At 47.1% G+C, this 20,590-nt stretch overlaps 1 protein-coding gene across 11 annotated transcripts in view; it reads right to left on the reverse strand.

Moving 5' to 3' along the window:
• Positions 1 to 20,590, reverse strand: part of CNOT3 (CCR4-NOT transcription complex subunit 3) — a 715,873-nt gene that overhangs the window by 375,179 nt on the left and 320,104 nt on the right. For all 11 annotated transcript variants that reach the window (XM_069200730.1, XM_069200729.1, XM_069200731.1 and 8 more), the window contains one exon: positions 12,394 to 12,453. In XM_069200730.1, the coding sequence (XP_069056831.1) occupies positions 12,394 to 12,453 (60 nt within the window). The remainder of the gene's footprint in view (positions 1 to 12,393; positions 12,454 to 20,590) is intronic.

Raw genomic sequence — 20,590 nt, forward strand, 5'->3', positions numbered from 1 at the left:
CGCAAGAAGCGTGAGATGTGCAACACTGCACCCGGCGACCCCGACTCGGCTGGTGGAGAACCAACACCTCAGGGAGGACCCCCGGACTACTCTACGACTGTGAGTACCAAAACCTGTCCCCCCTGAGCCCCCACAGCGCCGCTTGCAGATGGAATCCCGAGGCTTCCCCTGACCGCGACTCTCTGAAACCTAAGTCCCGACGCCTGGAAAAGACCCTGCACCCGCAGCCCCCAGGACCTGAAGGACCGGACTGTCACTGCAGAAGTGACCCCCAGGAGTCCCTCTCCCTTGCCCAAGTGGAGGTTTCCCAGAGGAAGCCCCCCCTTGCCTGCCTGCAGCGCTGAAGAGATCCCTTGATCTCTCATTGACTTCCATTGCGAACCCGACGCTTGTTCTAACACTGCACCCGGCCGCCCCCGCGCCGCTGAGGGTGAAATTTCTGTGTGGGCTTGTGTCCCCCCCGGTGCCCTACAAAACCCCCCTGGTCTGCCCTCCGAAGACGCGGATACTTACCTGCAAGCAGACTGGAACCGGGGCACCCCCTTCTCTCCATTGAAGCCTATGCGTTTTGGGCACCACTTTGAACTCTGCACCTGACCGGCCCTGAGCTGCTGGTGTGGTAACTTTGGGGTTGCTCTGAACCCCCAACGGTGGGCTACCTTGGACCAAGAACTGAACCCTGTAAGTGTCGTACTTACCTGGTAAAACTAACAAAAACTTACCTCCCCCAGGAACTGTGAAAATTGCACTAAGTGTCCACTTTTAAAATAGCTATTTGTGAATAACTTGAAAAGTATACATGCAATTGAAATGATTCAAAGTTCCTAATGTACTTACCTGCAATACCTTTCAAACAAGATATTACATGTTAAATTTGAACCTGTGGTTCTTAAAATAAACTAAGAAAATATATTTTTCTATACAAAACCTATTGGCTGGATTTGTCTCTGAGTGTGTGTACCTCATTTATTGTCTATGTGTATGTACAACAAATGCTTAACACTACTCCTTGGATAAGCCTACTGCTCGACCACACTACCACAAAATAGAGCATTAGTATTATCTATTTTTACCACTATTTTACCTCTAAGGGGAACCCTTGGACTCTGTGCATGCTATTCCTTACTTTGAAATAGCACATACAGAGCCAACTTCCTACACACACCTACAGAATATCAAGCTATACTTCAGCTGAAGTTAAACTTCAGGTGTATGAAGAACTATGTAAATGCAGTTAAAGTTCAGTTTATCACTGAGAAGTGATTTTTATCGCAATTTTATCTTTGTATAGTCCTAAAAAGGACTGCTGAAAAAAAAAAGAAAAGATGTATTCTCCTACAAGTCCAAAAAAGTTAGTATACATTTTCCCTAGCCAGTTTAGGCCTTTGTACAAACACTAATGTAGCAGTTGGATAGCACTTCAGGGAAAAGGTGGGTGGCTTCACCAAAACCCAGGTTTTCCTTCTACTTGTATTTATACTTCTCTAGCCAGTGGAGGACTGAGGAAGAATGCAGCCTTTGAAGGAGGATGCTTTTAAATATTTTGCTTTATTAGAGACTTCAGAATCCTTTGCATTTACACTTTCTTTGGTTGTGTCTATTATGGATGTTAAATGCATTTAAATATGTTTACCAGAAAAAAACGAAAGTCTTTCTTTCTTCTCTATCTGGTCCTTGCTTTCTGTGCTGCACATACTTGAGGATCTGTCAAATACAGACACTATTTTTGTGCTTCCTGTTGTAGGCTGGCAGAGTTTATGGTACACACCTATGGAATGGCATCCTATACGGAGCCCAGGCAACCCTTAGTGATAGTGAATAGTGTCCAGATAGCAAAAGCTCTCTAGGAGTAACTGAGGAAAGCAGCTAAAGCTTATCCAGGAGGTATGTAAAGCACTTGCAATACCACAGTAGTCAGACAGTAACTTACTCACAAGAAAGAAACACACAAGTGTTGCAAAAATAAAGAATACCTTATTACAGCACTACTATTAGACTAGCATTGGTATATCTCTCTTTGGAGACATATACACACAATACATACACAAAATACCCAACAGAAATAGCATAAACTATACAGGGCCCTATGGGAGGGCCAAACCATATACTAAGAAAGTGGAATCTGAAACAGTGAACCAAAGTAAGTGTGGTAGTTAGCTAGGGGCCGGGGGGTAGATGAAAACACCAGAGGTAAGTATGGTTAGTGTCCACAGCGACCAGGTGCAAGGTACCCACCCAGTCGTCCCATAGACTAATACAGGGAGTAGTGGTTGGAGTTTGTGTGATTGAGGACCCTTGCCAGTGGACCCCGAGGAAACCAACAGACAAGAGGAAATTTGGAGAGTGCACCCACCCCAGCATACCCAGAAGACAGTAGTACCGACACCAGGGACCCGGATACAGAGTGGAGAAGGGGCTCTCTCTGTGGAAGCCTGGGATTGTCCAGCTGCTGTCACAACCCGTGGACCAGGCCAGTGGAACTTAAGGACGGATTCCGGACGTGGAGGACCTAAAAAGGAAGGGGACAGAGTCCAGCACACTTGGAGGTGCCCAGGTGGTGCCAGTGGCAATGCTCAACCTCCTAGAGGTGAAGTGTAGGAAGTTGGCTCTGTATGTGCTATTTCAAAGTAAGGAATAGCATGCACAGAGTCCAAGGGTTCCCCTTAGAGGTAAAATAGTGGTAAAAATAGATAATACTAATGCTCTATTTTGTGGTAGTGTGGTCGAGCAGTAGGCTTATCCAAGGAGTAGTGTTAAGCATTTGTTGTACATACACATAGACAATAAATGAGGTACACACACTCGGAGACAAATCCAGCCAATAGGTTTTGTATAGAAAAAATATATTTTCTTAGTTTATTTTAAGAACCACAGGTTCAAATTTAACATGTAATATCTTGTTTGAAAGGTATTGCAGGTAAGTACATTAGGAACTTTGAATCATATCAATTGCATGTATACTTTTCAAGTTATTCACAAATAGCTATTTTAAAAGTGGACACAGTGCAATTTTCACAGTTCCTGGGGGAGGTAAGTTTTTGTTAGTTTTACCAGGTAAGTAAGACACTTACAGGGTTCAGTTCTTGGTCCAAGGTAGCCCAACGTTGGGGGTTCAGAGCAACCCCAAAGTTACCACACCAGCAGCTCAGGGCCGGTCAGGTGTAGAGTTCAAAGTGGTGCCCAAAACGCATAGGCTTCAATGGAGAGAAGGGGGTGCCCCGGTTCCAGTCTGCCAGCAGGTAAGTACCCGCGTCTTCGGAGGGCAGACCAGGGGGGTTTTGTAGGGCACCGGGGGGGACACAAGCCCACACAGAAATTTCACCCTCAGCGGCGCGGGGGCGGCCGGGTGCAGTGTTAGAACAAGCGTCGGGTTCGCAATGTTAGTCAATGAGAGATCAAGGGATCTCTTCAGCGCTGCAGGCAGGCAAGGGGGGGGCTTCCTCGGGGAAACCTCCACTTGGGCAAGGGAGAGGGACTCCTGGGGGCCACTTCTGCAGTGAAAGTCCGGTCCTTCAGGTCCTGGGGGCTGCGGGTGCAGGGTCTTTTCCAGGCGTCGGGACTTAGGTTTCAGAGAGTCGCGGTCAGGGGAAGCCTCGGGATTCCCTCTGCAGGCGGCGCTGTGGGTGCTCAGGGGGGACAGGTTTTGGTACTCACAGTCGTAGAGTAGTCCGGGGGTCCTCCCTGAGGTGTTGGTTCTCCACCAGCCGAGTCGGGGTCGCCGGGTGCAGTGTTGCAAGTCTCACGCTTCTTGCGGGGAGATTGCAGGGTTCTTTAAAGCTGCTCCTTTGGATAAAGTTGGTCTTTTTGGAGCAGGTCCGCTGTCCTCAGGAGTTTCTTGTCGTCGTCGAAGCAGGGCACTCCTCAGAGGATTCAGAGGTCGCTGGTCCCTTTGGAAGGCGTCGCTGGAGCAGAGTTCTTTGGAAGGCAGGAGACAGGCCGGTGAGTTTCTGGAGCCAAGGCAGTTGTTGTCTTCTGGTCTTCCTCTGCAGGGGTTTTCAGCTAGGCAGTCCTTGTTGTTGTTGCAGGAATCTAATTTCTAGGTTCAGGGAGAGCCCTTAAATACTAAATTTAAGGGCGTGTTTAGGTCTGGGGGGTTAGAAGCCAATGGCTACTAGCCCTGAGGGTGGGTACACCCTCTTTGTGCCTCCTCCCAAGGGGAGGGGGTCACATCCCTAATCCTATTGGGGGAATCCTTCATCTGCAAGATGGAGGATTTCTAAAAGTTAGAGTCACCTCAGCTCAGGACACCTTAGGGGCTGTCCTGACTGGCCAGTGACTCCTCCTTGTTATTCTCATTATTTTCTCCGGCCTTGCCGCCAAAAGTGGGGGCCGGGGCCGGAGGGGGCTGGCAACTCCACTAGCTGGAGTGTCCTGCGGTGCTGTGACAAAGGGGTGAGCCTTTGAGGCTCACCGCCAGGTGTTACAGCTCCTGCCTGGGGGAGGTGTTAGCATCTCCACCCAGTGCAGGCTTTGTTACTGGCCTCAGAGTGACAAAGGCACTCTCCCCATGGGGCCAGCAACATGTCTCTAGTGTGGCAGGCTGCTGGAACCAGTCAGCCTACACAGATAGTCGGCTAAGTTTCAGGGGGCACCTCTAAGGTGCCCTCTGTGGTGTATTTTACAATAAAATGTACACTGGCATCAGTGTGCATTTATTGTGCTGAGAAGTTTGATACCAAACTTCCCAGTTTTCAGTGTAGCCATTATGGTGCTGTGGAGTTCGTGTAAAACAGACTCCCAGACCATATACTCTTATGGCTACCCTGCACTTACAATGTCTAAGATTTGGCTTAGACACTGTAGGGGCACAGTGCTCATGCACTGGTACCCTCACCTATGGTATAGTGCACCCTGCCTTAGGGCTGTAAGGCCTGCTAGAGGGGTGTCTTACCTATACTGCATAGGCAGTGAGAGGCTGGCATGGCACCCTGAGGGGAGTGCCATGTCGACTTACTCATTTTGTTCTCACTAGCACACACAAGCTGGTAAGCAGTGTGTCTGTGCTGGGTGAGGGGTCTCTAGGGTGGCATAATACATGCTGCAGCCCTTAGAGACCTTCCTTGGCATCAGGGCCCTTGGTACCAGAGGTACCAGTTACAAGGGACTTATCTGGATGCCAGGGTGTGCCAATTGTGGAATCAAAAGTACAGGTTAGGGAAAGAACACTGGTGCTGGGGCCTGGTTAGCAGGCCTCAACACACTTTCAATTCAAAACATAGCATCAGCAAAGGCAAAAAGTCAGGGGGTAACCATGCCAAGGAGGCATTTCCTTACATGAAGTACCTGCAAGTCAATGGAAGAAGTCCAGCTGCGGGGTCCAGGAGCTGCAGAAGATCCCAGGAGTCACCTACGAGCTGTCCCTAGATGGTCGCCAGATTGCAGGAGGGTCAGTGACCAGCCAGGTGACGAACAAGTACTGCCAAATGCAAGCAGGAGCTGGAGAAGTATTTGCAGAGTTTTGGGGACCAGCAAGGTTCAGGAGAGGCTACCCTTGAGGGGGAGCCAGGGCTGGCCTTGAACATGCAGGAAGGCCAGGAGACATCATTGGAGCCACCACGAGTGACCCGCAGGCAATGGACACAGGGAGCCACAAGGAGGCCTCAGCAGCACAACAAACCAGAATTCCAACGTCGCAGGACAGAGGCTGATCTTCGAGCTGTAGATTGCTGGAGGCCAGGGCTTCTTGACTCTTCCAGGAGGAAGAGTCAACAAGTCTTGGAGTGCAACCGTAGTGGTGCACAAGGGTTCCAGTTCAGTGGCAAGAGCAGGTGCCCACAGTCTCCCAAGTTGGTCAGATGACATGTAGGACCCAAAGGAAGCCACAGACTTGCCACCTGTGAAGCAGAGTTTTTTTGATGTTCATGGAACAGCAGACCCCACCATCCCGTTGACGCATTCTTAAGGTTCCTGCGGTTGCAGGGGAATAACTCCTTCACTCCAAGGGAGATTCCTTTGTGCTTCCAGGTGCAAACAGAGCCCTTGTGACTCTAGAGGATGCACAGCCTTGGATGTTGCAGAATTCTTGCAGGATCTGGAGAAACAATGATGCAATGGGAGCCTTCCCAATAGAAGCAGGCGTGTTTTGATTTCAAAGCAGACCAGCAGCAGTTCCAGAGGCCAGAAGCAAAAGATGTCTTGCAGAGAGTGCTTTGGCGAGTCTTGCTCGACGAATATAGGACCCACCCACAGGGGAGCCCTTAAGGAACCCTAAAAGGGGTTGGTCACTCTCTGAAGTGACCCATCCATCAAAGGGGGTCTGGGATGTCATCTACCTAGCCTAACCAGTCAGATGCTCCCAGGGGCCTCTGCCCACCTTGCTTCCAAGACGGCAAAATTAAGAAGAAGTAGCCATGTGGCAGAGCTCTGTGCACCTTCATAGGGGAGGAGCTGGGCAAGGGGGTGGTCACTCCCCTGTCCTTTGTCCGGTTTCGCACCAGAGCAGGAACCAGGGGTTTCTGAACTGATGCAAACTGGATTCATGCACTCTCCAAAGCAGTCTGATGGCACTGAGAGGCCACCCCACCCCAGCCCTTAGACACCTAAAGTACAAGGGGATGTGACCACACCTCTCCCTTGTAGGAATTCCTTTGTTTGATCTGCCTCTCCAGCCTGAGCTAGGCGCACCAGCAGGAGGGCAGAAAGGTGTCTGGGGTCAGCAGCAGAGTGGGCTGGTACCTAGATCCCAAGAGACATAACTGGGGGATCCTCTAAGGAACCTCCAGAGTACATGGTGTCATGCAACGAACACTGGAATCGGTATAGTTGCATGATTCCAACAAGTTTGATACCAAACATGCCGATGTTTGGAGAAGTCATTATGTAGTTGGACCCCTTGTGTTGACCGGTGTCCACTACATACCTTAAGACCGCTTCCCTGCACTTACAGAGTCCAGGAAATGGGCCTGGCATCTGTAGGGGCACTCTGCTCATGCAGAAGTACCCTCACACTTAGGGACACACACCCTGCCCTTGGGCTGAAGGGCCTACCAGAAGGGTGACTGGTAGTGTTCAAGTGCAGTGACCAGCAATGGCAGGCCAGCAGACAGTTTGCATGGGCTCCCATGGGTGGCACAATATATACTGTAGCCCAAGGGAGGCCCCTGGTGTACTAATGCCCTGGGTACTTAAGTACCATATACTAGAGACTTAAATGGTGCACCAGTATGCCAATTGTGGGTGTAAAAAGTTTACCACAAACCAAATTTAGAGGAGAGCGCACAGTCACTGGGGTCCTGATTAGCAAGATCCCAGTGAACCACAGTCTCAACACATTGACTGCAGGCAAAAAGTGGGGGTAACTATGCTAGAGAGATGGCACTTTCCTACACTTTCCTCTAGTAAATGGGCTGCCAGACTATGCAGCTAGCCTGCTATTTAAAAAAGCTACATTCTCCATCATGGCATCTATATTTCTGATGGATATTTCTAACTGCAGATACCGCACCTTCTGCATACTCCCCCAGCCATAAAACTGGATCTAAAAACTCAAAACCACTACTCCTGTCAGTGGCGTTGTGTGCTCTGCACCAACATCTTTCCAGTGCAATGAGGCTGCAAAATAGAACCACCCAGGAAAGCTGACGTAGGTAGCTGGCTCTTTATGTGATATATCAATAACTAGATAAACTGTGTAAATCTCAAAGTGCTCCAATCAGCGGTAGTGTGGTCGAGAAGCATTAGACTTAACAAAGAGGAGTGCAAGACATCTACAAATACACACAATAGTCAAAAAATGAAACGTATTACTCAAGAAGGAGATCCACACCAATTTATAAAAATAGCAAGTATCTATATATGTTTAGGCATCAGAGAGAAATCGTCCAGGTAAGTATGTTTTAAATTTAAATTCTTTTCACTGTAAAAAGTTTGCACTTTGAGTTTTGCAATGTTATCCTATGGAAGGAAGAACAAGTTCTGCAAACAGGTAAAGTACAGCAACTTAGAAGATCAATCTCTAGGTGTTACGGTGAGTGGTGAGCATGGTTCAAGGAAGCACCAGCAGTACACCACCAGAGGCATGGGGCGGCGGGTGCAAGGTGCAAAACAGCATCGGGTGCCCAATGCGTTTCAATGGAGATTGGTCACAGAAGAAAGAAGTTGCAGGCTCTGGCTAGGAAGCCAGTCAGTCGGAAACAGCTAGGCTCAGGCCTTACAAAGCTCAGGCACAGGTAGACCTCTTTGGTCCTCTTCTCTACAGCCCAGGGGCGACAGGTGCAAAGGTGTATTCAGGTGTCAGGTTTTCCTTACCAGAGTGATTGCAGTAGATGGGGGCTGCGTGCCGAGGTTTAGACTCGTGTCTGGTGGTGGCAGGCTGGCTGAGACCAATTTTGAAAAATAACTATTCTTTTTACATACGTTTCAAACCCAAGAACTTCGTAATTAGGCAAGTAGACCTTTAAGCATAAATACTTTGCAGTTTCAGAAATCAACAAAGTGTAATCTTTAGTTCGCTCAATGCTATCCTATGGAGGAAAAACAATGTTCAGCAAACACAGGAATAACAACGACTTACGAAGCCAATCTCAGGGAGCAAAGGTAAGTGCTGGGCACTGATCGGAACCACACCAACACCACACCTGGCGGCCCTGTAATGGCCCGATGCAGAAGTGCAGTAAGGCATCGGGTGCCCAATGGTTCTACAGGGAAGCTGGACCTCGTGACAAACAGGCTGCAGACTCTGGCTAGGAAGCCAGTCAGGGACAACAAGCAGGTAAGTCAGACTTGGGGTGCTCGGGATGTGGGTGCACCTTTGGTCCTCTACTCCACTGCCCAGTGGCGATGGTCCTATACCCCAGTGCCCAGGGACGATGGATGCAGGGGTGACTTTAGGCGTCTGTTTTTCTCGTCCGGGAGCACTCAGGCAGGGGGTCCAGTGTGTTGAGGCTGCAGGTGTCGTCAGGAGCCAGGGGGATGTTGTTGGCACCGGTGACCCACCTCAGCTGGGGTCAGGGGTCCCTGGTGCAGTGGTTGCTGGAGATGTTGAATTTTCTCTCTCCACAAGCCTGTGGGAGAAGGGGCCTGCGTGTAGAGGCTGCAGGTGTCTAGGGAGAGTTCACGATGGGTGAGACCACACTGGACTTGTCTCTGGGCAGCTGTGGACTCACATTAGCACCATTGTTTGGCTTCACTTCGGGTTGTGGACATCAGGTGCAGTGGTCACTTCTGGCGTCGGGTTTAAGGGGTACCAGCTGCTGCAGAGACCTCTTTTAGGAGTTTCTTGTTGTAGGACAAGTCCGCTGCCCACGGGAGACTTGAGTCCTTTTGGAAGGCTGGATGAGTTGGCTTCTTGTACAGGACCCCTGGAGGTAAGCAGGCAGGTCGGAGGGGATAGTTCCATGTCCGCTTCTGCTACTTTTCCTCATCTGCGGGTGAAGCTCTTTGTCCAGGTCTTAGGTTGTAGAAATCTGAGTTCTATGGTTCAAGGGTGCTACCCAAATACTTAATTTAGGGGCGTTACAGGGAGTGTCAAGCAGTTGCCAGACCACCTTCAGGGTCACTACGTCCTTATGCATAACCCTAACCCTAGTGGCCTATTTCCTTCCAAGCAAGATGGAGGAATTTCAAAAGTAATGTCCACTTCAGCTCGTCCACCTTAGGGGTGGAACTGGCATGCAGTGGGTACTGCTCCTAATTTAACTAATTTTCCCACCTGTGCTGCAGCCAAAAGTGGGGTCAGGACAGGTGTTGGTCATCTCTGTCATCTGGAGAGACCTGGGCTGCATTACCAAGGCAGCAAGGTCTTTGACTCTCCCTGCCGTGGAATGTCCACCCTGCCTGGGAGAAGAAGTCACACCTCTGCCCAGAGTAGGCCTGTGTCTCAGGCCCTCGAGTGCTGGCTCTCACCTTTGGGGGCTAGAAGCACATCTGTGGTGGCTGAACTGGTCAGGACCAGTTAGTCAGCACAACAGTAGCTTGTAGGTTTACAGGGGCACCTCTAAGGTGCTCTCTGTGTGCATTAATTAATAAATCCATCACTGGCGTCAGTGAGGGTTTATTATTCTGAGATGTTTGGTACCAAACATCCTAGGATTCATAGAAGCCATCATGTAGTGGGGGGAACTCATAATGGCCAATGTCCAGCACTTGCATTTAAAATGGCTGCCCGTGTACTTACCATGCCTCAGAATTGACAGACATAGCAGGGGCATATCTGCTAATGAATATATGCCTTCACATGTACCTGGATGCACCCTGCCTTGGGGTGACTTACACCTGGCACATGCAGTGATAAGAGGCCTGGGCACATAGGGGTGTGTGACAGTTCGGGCTTTCAATTTAGCCTGCACCAACACATGAAGCCTGCAAGGGCAGCCCTGTGTGGGTTTTGGTGAGGGGTCTCTTGGGGTGGCACACCTGGTGCTGCAGTCCTCAGAGACCTCTCCCTTAGTACCCTGGGCCTAGGAACCAGGGTTACCATTTAAAAGGGACTTACAGTGGTAACTAAAAAGTTAGCCAATTGTGCAAAACAGTGCAGTTTAGAGGAAAGACAACTGGCACTTGAATCGTGGTTAGAAGGGACACATTGCTCTAACAGTCAAAGTCAAACCCGAAACCAGGCAAAAAGTAGAGTTAATCATGTCAAAGAGTTTGCTTTCCTTCAACTATGATGAGTGGGTTGAATTTCCCCCACAATAAACAAAGGACAATTGTTATACTGAATTACAGGACCTCAGTGACCTTGACACCCTCCAGTCACTGAACTTCTCTCACCCTCCTCCTGCCACAGAGGAGAGTACTTCTTTTGGTATGGTTATGCAATGGACCAAGAGGTGATGGACCTACAACTCCTTACAGTGGAGGGCAAAACAATATTCTGGTTGAGGCCCCGAGACTATCTAGCTGCAGGTTCTTTACCTTGGACCATTTCCCAGGTGTCAGTCTGGATCCAGAAAATCTGGCATTAAGAGGTGGTCCTCCAGCAGCACATCTGAGGACAGTGGCATAGACTGCAGGGTTTTTAGGAGTAGAAATGCATAACACAGCCAGACAATTTAGAGCACAAACTGATCCGATGCTATGGCGTACCACTGGGGAAGGTAGTGCAAGGGAAGAGAACAAGTGTTCGGCTGGTCAGATCTCTGGCCTTGGTTTCCACTGGACTTGAGGCAGTCACGGCTACAAAAAGACCGAGAAGCCTGTTGAGTGATGGCTGTGCTGGAAGGGCGACAACTAGAAGCCCCTACCATAGCCTCGGCAAAAGTAAGAGTGTGGCTGGATTGGGGCCATGGATGAGCCCCAACAACCTGACAGTGGACCCTACACCCCGTAAAGCACTCAAGCACTGACTCGGCTTAGCCACCCAACGAGCGAGTGACAAAGGGCATGTCCATAAAGGATGTATGACCATCCCCTGAAAAGCCAGTTGTCCTGAGTCAGGAGCAGTGCCACAGGCCTAGTAATGGCTCTGCCCAGTGAGTCTCTTGTATCCATTGCGCATCTGATGGCAAACTTTCCTGCGTTGCAGCCATCAGTGATAGCATGTTTCAGGATGGCTTGGGCATCCTCTCAGACCATAGGCAGCACTTGCACAACCAAGTACCACACAGTGTAGCTATCTCAGACATGCAGTGTTCACTGACCGCAGAGCACAGGAATTGGAAGAGAAAATACTTTTCCCAAGGTAACCAGTCTCTAGGATTCCCCATCTAATGGAGTGGCAGGGAACACAATGGACAATGGAATTTAGTTTGGCGGAGGGCACTAAATTTAATAAAAAGATTATAAAACTTCCAGACAATCGACAATTCCATTTCCCTGCTAATTTGAAAAAGTGGACAGCATTGTCTCTAAAGTCAGTAGTAGTACTACTGATGGAAACCTAGCAAATTAAAATTAATATAGGGAAATGCAGTGGTGTAAGAGCCAACAGAAAAAACGGATGACCTGGGAGCACGAACTATGGTTACAAACATAACTGGGAAATAAGGGAAAAAATGTAAAACACTACCAACCACGAAATAAATCTTGCCAGAAATCTTTGAGGGGCCAAATTTAATGGCTCTCTGTGCAGCACTACTTACTATAATGACTGAGAAAGCCAACAAAACTGCCTTCAGAATTGTGGGATTTTAGATTTTTGTATTTTTATTTTTAACAAGTCTTTCTAGAACTTGTGAAATAGACCTGATAACTAACCATAATGCCAAAATGTCAAACATTTAGTGAGTATTTCCTCAGAGGTTGAACATGCAGCATTCGGAAATAATAGAATCCGGAATACGATAAAGCTTGTAAGAAAAAGCCACGTCATGCAATCTAGGAAATCTGCAGGGTCATTTATAACAAAGACCTGCACAACCTGTTCTTTCTTTTTACAGACTTTCAAAGCAGTGAGGTAAAGTAGAGACAACCAGGCACTACATGCTTGCGTTTCATTCTGATCTCACAACTCACCTGGCTCACTTCACTGTCAGTCGATCTGCCCCTAATCTTCTTGTCATCCTCTGAATTTTCCTAAGGAGGCACAAAAATAAAAATAGAAGAATGTAATCATCAAGACTCCCACTCCTTTGCTATTCTCCCTTAGCGACTGTCCAATATAGGTCTGCATGCCACAGGGAAAAAAACAATCATTTTAATTATATATTTTTTGGGAGATTCCCATACCTGCCCCAAATACATGAGCTTACAAAACTGTTACAGCAAATACCCCCATCAAACCCCTCAGGACCTTTCCAGCAAGCAAGAATGAAGCATGGGATGGCGAGAAAATAAGCAGGTGTACAAAAAGTGTACTTTCAAAGTACGTCGTCAGAACTCAGAAAATGCCAGATTATGTTAATATTTCCAGAAAAGGAAGTGGAGGGCTTGAAAAACTAGTTTGCCTGGTTCAAGCAATATTCTGGAGTACATGTGAAATCAACTAAAGTACGACCTCAAGCACAACAACGTCCTTGTGTAATACTAAGGTCCCCTTCAAAACTGATTCTACATTAAAAAGTCAACCAGAAAGGCAGATTTACAGGGCAGCAAATTTATATCAAACAGAGCCATAGGCACAAAGATGTCAGTTACACGTGACAGATGTCTAAGAGTAGAGTGGAGAGACCAGGGTTGTTCAAGTATGAAGCAGTACAGCCTTAATTTCACGGAAAATGGACATCTGCAAGTATTCATTTAAGTCCCAACAGCTAACCAGTAGCACTGGCTGGAGCTCCAATTAAATGAGAAATAAACAAAATGTAACTCTAGAGGGATCAGAAAGGATTTAGATTTATTTGTTTTAAGTCCAGAAGGAGACGCTAAGGCACTAGTGCTTCTATTGCATCCTGGTTGATTTGTTCTAAGGAGCACACTCAAGGACATAGTAAGAAATGCTAAAATGTTTAAATCTACATATACTACATTTTCAGGAGTCTGGTTGTAAAGGTGAGTAACAAAAGAGACACATCGATATGAAACTTGAGGAAGCACAAGACACTTCTGCAATACGTGCAGGAATGTCAAGGACCAGGAGTGCATAAGACAAAGAGGACAATCACTAATCTTGGAATCTGGTAGCACTTGTATTGTTAAACATTCTGGAAAGCAAATTAGGTACAGCTTTTTGTTGCGAAAAGTTGGACTTGCAAAAATCATCGGTAGTGGATGAATGACAGCAGTACTGCATCCTTCCGCACACCCACGTAGCTCTAGTTGAATATCTGTCTCACATTCGTCATGCCTTTTAGTTGATATTTAAATGAGTTAAATGAGAATCATTGTTTGAGGGATTCCAAAACTGAGCTTTAAATAATTAGTTTGTCCTTGCTTCTTACTAAATAAATCAGTAGCATTGCTGCTCAACAAGTCTTTCCTCCAACTTTAAGGAAGAATGTGTAGCCCCCCCCCCAAAAAAAAAACACACTGTTATAATTATGTCTTCCCTCCTCAGTATTCATCTGCTGAGTTATACGGGTCAACCAATCAAAAGGGAGTATGTGAGAATAACGGAAAGGACATTTAGCTGATGTTATGTTCAACGTGATGTAATGTTCAACGTGATGCTTGAAAAAAGGCACAGTACTTTACCTAACAGGACTGTGTTGTGTAATTATTGGTTATTTGATTACGGACGAGTTTCTAGAAGGTCGATAACTACTTGTCTCATTTATTGTTGTCCTAAACAACACGGGTTTGCAGAATTAGAGCAAGTTAGAGGACACTGCGTCACTAGCCGTTTGTTCAGACAGTTTCACCAAAGATTAATTTTATTTAAAAAAATAAAATTAAAATAAAAAACTAACACAATGTGGGAATGGTTAGATAGGACATTACCATCAGGTGATACTGGAACAGGCCATTTTGACTCATATCCAGGGCCACTGAAATTATGTGGCATGAGAGGGCCAAATTATGCTCCAGTTTATTAAATCATGGGGCAAGAAAAGAAATTATGCTGCGTAACGCAGAGCTTTTTTTATTTTTATTTTTATTAATAGTATTACCTCATTATTTCAACATTTTTAAACTTAGTAACATGGTCAGGCCATTTGTTGCACCTCATTAGTACCATTTTAACATCCAAATATGGCAATAAGCAACAAGCAACAAAAAGGTGACCAGTCCCGCTTTGCAAAGTTTAGTTTAGTTTATACATTTTTATAAAGCGCATAGCTACCCTAGGGCATCCCAGAGCTAAAGGTACAGAGAAATCCAAGACACATGAAAAGACATAACTAATGACCTATCACTGCATAGCAACACATGTTGCTGCATTTTTAGTAACGTTTGAACCGTTTCAGCTAGAAACAAAATGGATTTTTGTTCAAATATGTAGATTATGCAAGAGATCATGGATTATGGGGTAAATGCGACAAATCTGTAATTATGCGAAAATCACCGCACAATCGCTGGGCATGGGACTCAGCATTTGCCTCTCCATTGGCTGAACTTAACTGAGCAGCTGGCCTAGTGAGTCAATAGTAGGTCTTGCAATTACACAAGTTCTATTGTTCACACAGGTATCTGGGTGTGATCCATCTCTAAAACTCTAAATAGTTTTCTTTCGACTGTGTTAGAAATAGTTCAATGCCTAGAATTTGCCTTTACTTTGGCTACAATAAATTTCAAGTGCACTAGACTAGATTTTTGATTTTATAACAAATCTTTAAAATCCATTCCTTAATTTCTATTGTTCCTGAGTATGTTATTCTTTGGGGTTCCAATAACGATCCCTGCAATGTCTCATGTGATTGATCATCACCCTAAAGACATCTCAGTGGGTTATAGTGCGGTTCCAGTACAACTGATTTTCTGATTGAAGTTATAACATTGTATGAGTCCTGAGGAGCCAAGGGTTCTAGAAAACCAAACTCTACAGTTCTAGACCAATCTTGAAAACATATTACATCGCCTCCTACGTGACTAATATGAAGGTCTCTATCCTCAGCTGTCCTAAGCCCGATGTTAAGTATTCAAAAAAGCTCCCCAAAATGATACTTTGAGAATCTGTGGTCTTGATCTCCTGGTAAAATGAAATGCCTATTAAGTAGTACACCTGTGTAGTCTGTAAGGAAATGCCTCCTTGGCATGGTTACCCCCTGACTTTTTGCCTTTGCTGATGCTATGTTTTGAATTGAAAGTGTGCTGAGGCCTGCTAACCAGGTCCCAGCACCAGTGTTCTTTCCCTAACCTGTACTTTTGTATCCACAATTGGCACACCCAGGCATCCAGGTAAGTCCCTTGTAACTGGTACCAAGGGCCCTGATGCCAGGGAAGGTCTAACGGCTGCAGCATATCTTATGCCACCCTGGGGACCCCTCACTCAGCACAGACACACTGCTTACCAGCTCGTGTGTGCTGGTGAGGACAAAACGAGTAAGTCGACATGGCACTCCCCTCAGGGTGCCATGCCAGCCTCACACTGATAGGGCAGGGAACTGTGGTTTACTTGGGACACCTTGTAGGTGGAGGCCAAGTTCAGCCACTCCAGCCTAAGATCCAGACTATTCTGGACTGGGCAGCTCCAAAAACCCAGACTCAAGTCAGGGCATTCCTTGGCTTGACTGGGTACTATAGGAGGTTTCTGAAGGGATATGGATCCATTGTGACAGCCCTCACAGAACTCACCTCCAAGAAAATACCCAAGAAGGTAAACTGGACTGTAGAATGCCAACAGGCCTTTGACACCCTGAAACAAGCTATGTTCACAGCACCAGTTCTAAAAGCTCCAGATTACTCCAAGCAATTCATTCTGCAGACAGATGCCTCTGAACATGGGATAGGGGCAGTTTTGTCCCAAACAAATGATGATGGCCTTGACCAGCCTGTTGCTTTCATTAGCAGGAGGTTACTCCCCAGGGAGCAGTGTTGGAGTGCCATTGAGAGGGAGGCCTTTGCTGTGGTTTGGTCCCTGAAGAAGCTGAGACCATACCTCTTTGGTACTCACTTTGTAGTTCAAACTGACCACAGACGTCTCAGATGGCTGATGCAAATGAAAGGTGAAAATCCAAAACTGTTGAGGTGGTCCATCTCCCTACAGGGAATGGACTTTATACTGGAACACAGACCTGGGACTGCCCATGCCAATGCAGATGGCCTTTCCAGGTTCTTCCACTTAGAAAATGAAGACTGTCTTGGGAAAGGTTAGTCTCATCCTCTTTCGTTTACGGGAGGTTGTGTAAGGAAATGCCTCCTTGGCATGGTTACTGTAGGAAGTTGGCTCTGTATGTGCTATTTCAAAGTAAGGAATAGCATGCACAGAGTCCAAGGGTTCCCCTTAGAGGTAAAATAGTGGTAAAAAGAGATAATACTAATGCTCTATTTTGTGGTAGTGTGGTCGAGCAGTAGGCTTATCCAAGGAGTAGTGTTAAGCATTTGTTGTACATACACATAGACAATAAATGAGGTACACACACTCAGAGACAAATCCAGCCAATAGGTTTTGTATAGAAAAATATCTTTTCTTAGTTTATTTTAAGAACCACAGGTTCAAATTTAACATGTAATATCTATTATTAACCATGCCAAGGAGGCATTTCCTTACAGTTACCCCCTGACTTTTTGCCTTTGCTGATGCTATGTTTTGAATTGAAAGTGTGCGGAGGCCTGCTAACCAGGCCCCAGCACCAGTGTTCTTTCCCTAACCTATACTTTTGTATCCACAATTGGCACACCCTGGCATCCAGGTAAGTCCCTTGTAACTGGTACCCCTGGTACCAAGGGCCCTGATGCCAGGGAAGATCTCTAAGGGCTGCAGCATATCTTATGCCACCCTGGGGACCGATCACTCAGCACAGACACACTGCTTACCAGCTTGTGTGTGCTGGTGAGGACAAAAACAAGTAAGTCAACATGGCACTCCCCTCAGGGTGCCATGCCAACCTCACACTGCCTATGCAGTATAGATAAGTCAACCCTCTAGCAGGCCTTACAGCCCTAAGGCAGGGTGCACTATACCATAGGTGAGGGCACCAGTGCATGAGCACTGTGCCCCTACAGTGTCTAAGCCAAATCTTAGACATTGTAAGTGCAGGGTAGCCATAAGAGTATATGGTCTGGGAGTTTGTCAAACACGAACTCCACAGCACCATAATGGCTACACTGAAAACTGGGAAGTTTGTTATCAAACTTCTCAGCACAATAAATGCACACTGATGCCAGTGTACATTTTATTGTAAAATACACCCCAGAGGGCACCTTAGAGGTGCCCCCTGAAACCTTAACCAACTACCTGTGTAGGCTGACTGGTTTTAGCAGCCTGCCACACTCGAGACATGTTGCTGGCCCCATGGGGAGGGTGCCTTCGTCACTCTGAGGCCAGTAACAAAGCCTGCACTGGGTGGAGATGCTAACACCTCTCCCAGGCAGGAGCTGTAACACCTGGCGGTGAGCCTCAAAGGCTCACCCCCTTTGTTCCAGCACCACAGGGCACCCCAGCTAGTGGAGTTGCCCGCCCCCTCCGGTCACGGCCCCACTTTTGGTGGCAAGGCCGGAGGAAATAATGAGAACAAGGAGTCGCCGCTGGCCAGTCAGGACAGCCCCTAAGGTGTCCTGAGCTGAAGTGACTAACTTTTAGCAATCCTCCATCTTGCAGATGAAGGATTCCCCCAATAGGGATAGGAATGTGACCCCCTCCCCTTGGGAGGAGGCACAAAGAGGGTGTACCCACTCTCAGGGCTAGTAGCCATTGGCTACTAACCCCCCAGACCTAAACACGCCCTTAAATTTAGTATTTAAGGGCTCCCCTGAACCTAAGAATTTAGATTCCTGCAACTTACAGAAGAAGAGGACTGCTGAGCTGAAAACCCCTGCAGAATAAGAAAGAAGACACCAACTGCTTTGGCCCCAGTCCTACCGGCCTGTCTCCTGCCTTCCAAAGAAACCTGCTCCAGCGATGCTTTCCCCAGGACCAGCGACCTCTGAAGCCTCAGAGGACTGCCCTGCTTCCAAGAAACCAAGAAACTCCCAAGAACAGCGGCTCTGTTCAACAAAGACTGCAACTTTGTATCCAGAGGAGCAGATTTAAAGACCCCTGCAATCCCCGCAAGAAGCGTGAGACTTGCAACACTGCACCCGGCGACCCCGACTTGACTGGTGGAGAAAACGCTACAGGGAGGACGCCCCGGCGACTCCGAGACTGTGAGTAACCAAAGTTGTCCCCCATGAGCCCCCACAGCGACGCCTGCAGAGCGAATCCCGAGGCTCCCCCTGACCGCGACTGCCTGACTGAAATCCCGACGCCTGGAAAAGACCCTGCATCCGCAGCCCCCAGGACCTGAAGGATCGGAACTCCAGTGCAGGAGTGACCCCAGGAGGCCCTCTCCCTTGCCCAGGTGGTGGCTACCCCGAGGAGCCCCCCCCCCTTGCCTGCCTGCACCGCTGAAGAGACCCCTTGGTCTCTCATTGAAAACCATTACAAACCCGACGCTTGTTTACTCGCTGCACCCGGCCGCCCCCGCGCTGCTGAGGGTGTACTTTTTGTGTGGACTTGTTTCCCCCCCGGTGCCCTACCAAACCCCCCTGGTCTGCCCTCCGAAGACGCGGGTACTTACCTGCTGGCAGACCAGAACCGGGGCACCCCCTTCTCTCCATTGAAGCCTATGTGTTTTGGGCACCACTTTGAACTCTGCACCTGACCGGCCCTGAGCTGCTGGTGTGATGACTTTGGGGTTGCTCTGAACCCCCAACGGTGGGCTACCTTGGACCCCAATTTGAACCCCGTAGGTGGTTTACTTACCTGCAAGAACTAACATTACTTTACCTCCCCCAGGAACTGTGAAAATTGCACTGTGTCCACTTTTAAAACAGCTAAATGTGTTTTATGTAAAAAGTATATATGCTATTATGATTATTCAAAGTTCCTAGAGTACTTACCTGCAATACCTTTCAAATTAGATATTACATGTAGAATTTGAACCTGTGGTTCTTAAAATAAACTAAGAAAATATATTTTTCTATACAAAAACCTATTGGCTTGGAATTGTCTCTGTGTGTGTTCCTCATTTATTGCCTGTGTGTATGTACAACAAATGCATAACACTACTCCTTTGATAAGCCTACTGCTCGACCACACTACCACAAAATAGAGCATTAGTATTATCTCTTTTTGCCACTATCTTACCTCTAAGGGGAACCCTTGGACTGTGCATGCTATTCCTTACTTTGAAATAGCACATACAGAGCAAACTTCCTACATAGTCCATCAAAACGGTAATACAAACATTTGACAGAGGCTTTCACAAAAGTTACCAAATCATAGCTAGGTGCTGCTGAAAAGTTCTAATCCTCAACTATACAAGCGGTACTACTAATGTACAAAGAAACCAGGCTCTGGAACTATGACACTCGTGATGCAGCTATAAGGAGAAGTGCTGATTGTTTTTTTTTTCCCCCTTACTTTCACATTGGTGGTAGGAATACTTGGACCAAAGAAGAATTTTAAAGCGATACGTTTATGATGGTACTTGATGAATGAAAATTCCAAACCAAGGAAATGAGACAAATACCATGAAAATAGTGAAAGACAATTGTGGCAGTGACCCACTCTAATGGGTCATCAATAATACTCTTTGTAAACGCGTGTCGTATTCGTGAGTGTCAATGTTTGTGGTGATCTCAAACAAACCTCCATTTTGGATAACATCACTGTACATACTTTTACAATTTTAGGGAAATCTAACAACAGAATGTTGGCAATTATGTATTTGATTGCATTTTTAAAAGGGTTATCAGAACACAGTTGCAATGTTTGATGGGGTGACTTGGCCTTTTTCGGCACCGAACCCAAGGGTCGGGCGCCAACAAATTTCTTTAGGGCGGAACCATGGCTTTCTGGCAGTGGTGCACCCAAGGCCTCAATAGGCTTCTGGGTAGTGGGCATAGGGGCAGGTGTACTCACATGCTGAGCCGCTGTGATAGGTTGGATGTCTTCATCTGAATCTGCTTCGCAGTCAGTGTCCTGAATCGAAACAGTCTGTGCCTGCTCCTGCTCTAAGGTGGAGGTGGACTCTATACTTCAACAGCATTTCGAGCCTTCTTGCTTTCCGGTCACGCAATGTCTTTTTCAACCAAAACACCCGACAGGCTTCACAATCTTCCTCTCGATGTTCTGGAGAAAGGCAAAGGTTACATACCACGTGCTGATCAGTGGAAGGGAATTTCACGTGGC

Source organism: Pleurodeles waltl, chromosome 7, assembly GCF_031143425.1.
Source record: "Pleurodeles waltl isolate 20211129_DDA chromosome 7, aPleWal1.hap1.20221129, whole genome shotgun sequence".
In the NCBI taxonomy this organism is placed as follows: domain Eukaryota; kingdom Metazoa; phylum Chordata; class Amphibia; order Caudata; family Salamandridae; genus Pleurodeles; species Pleurodeles waltl.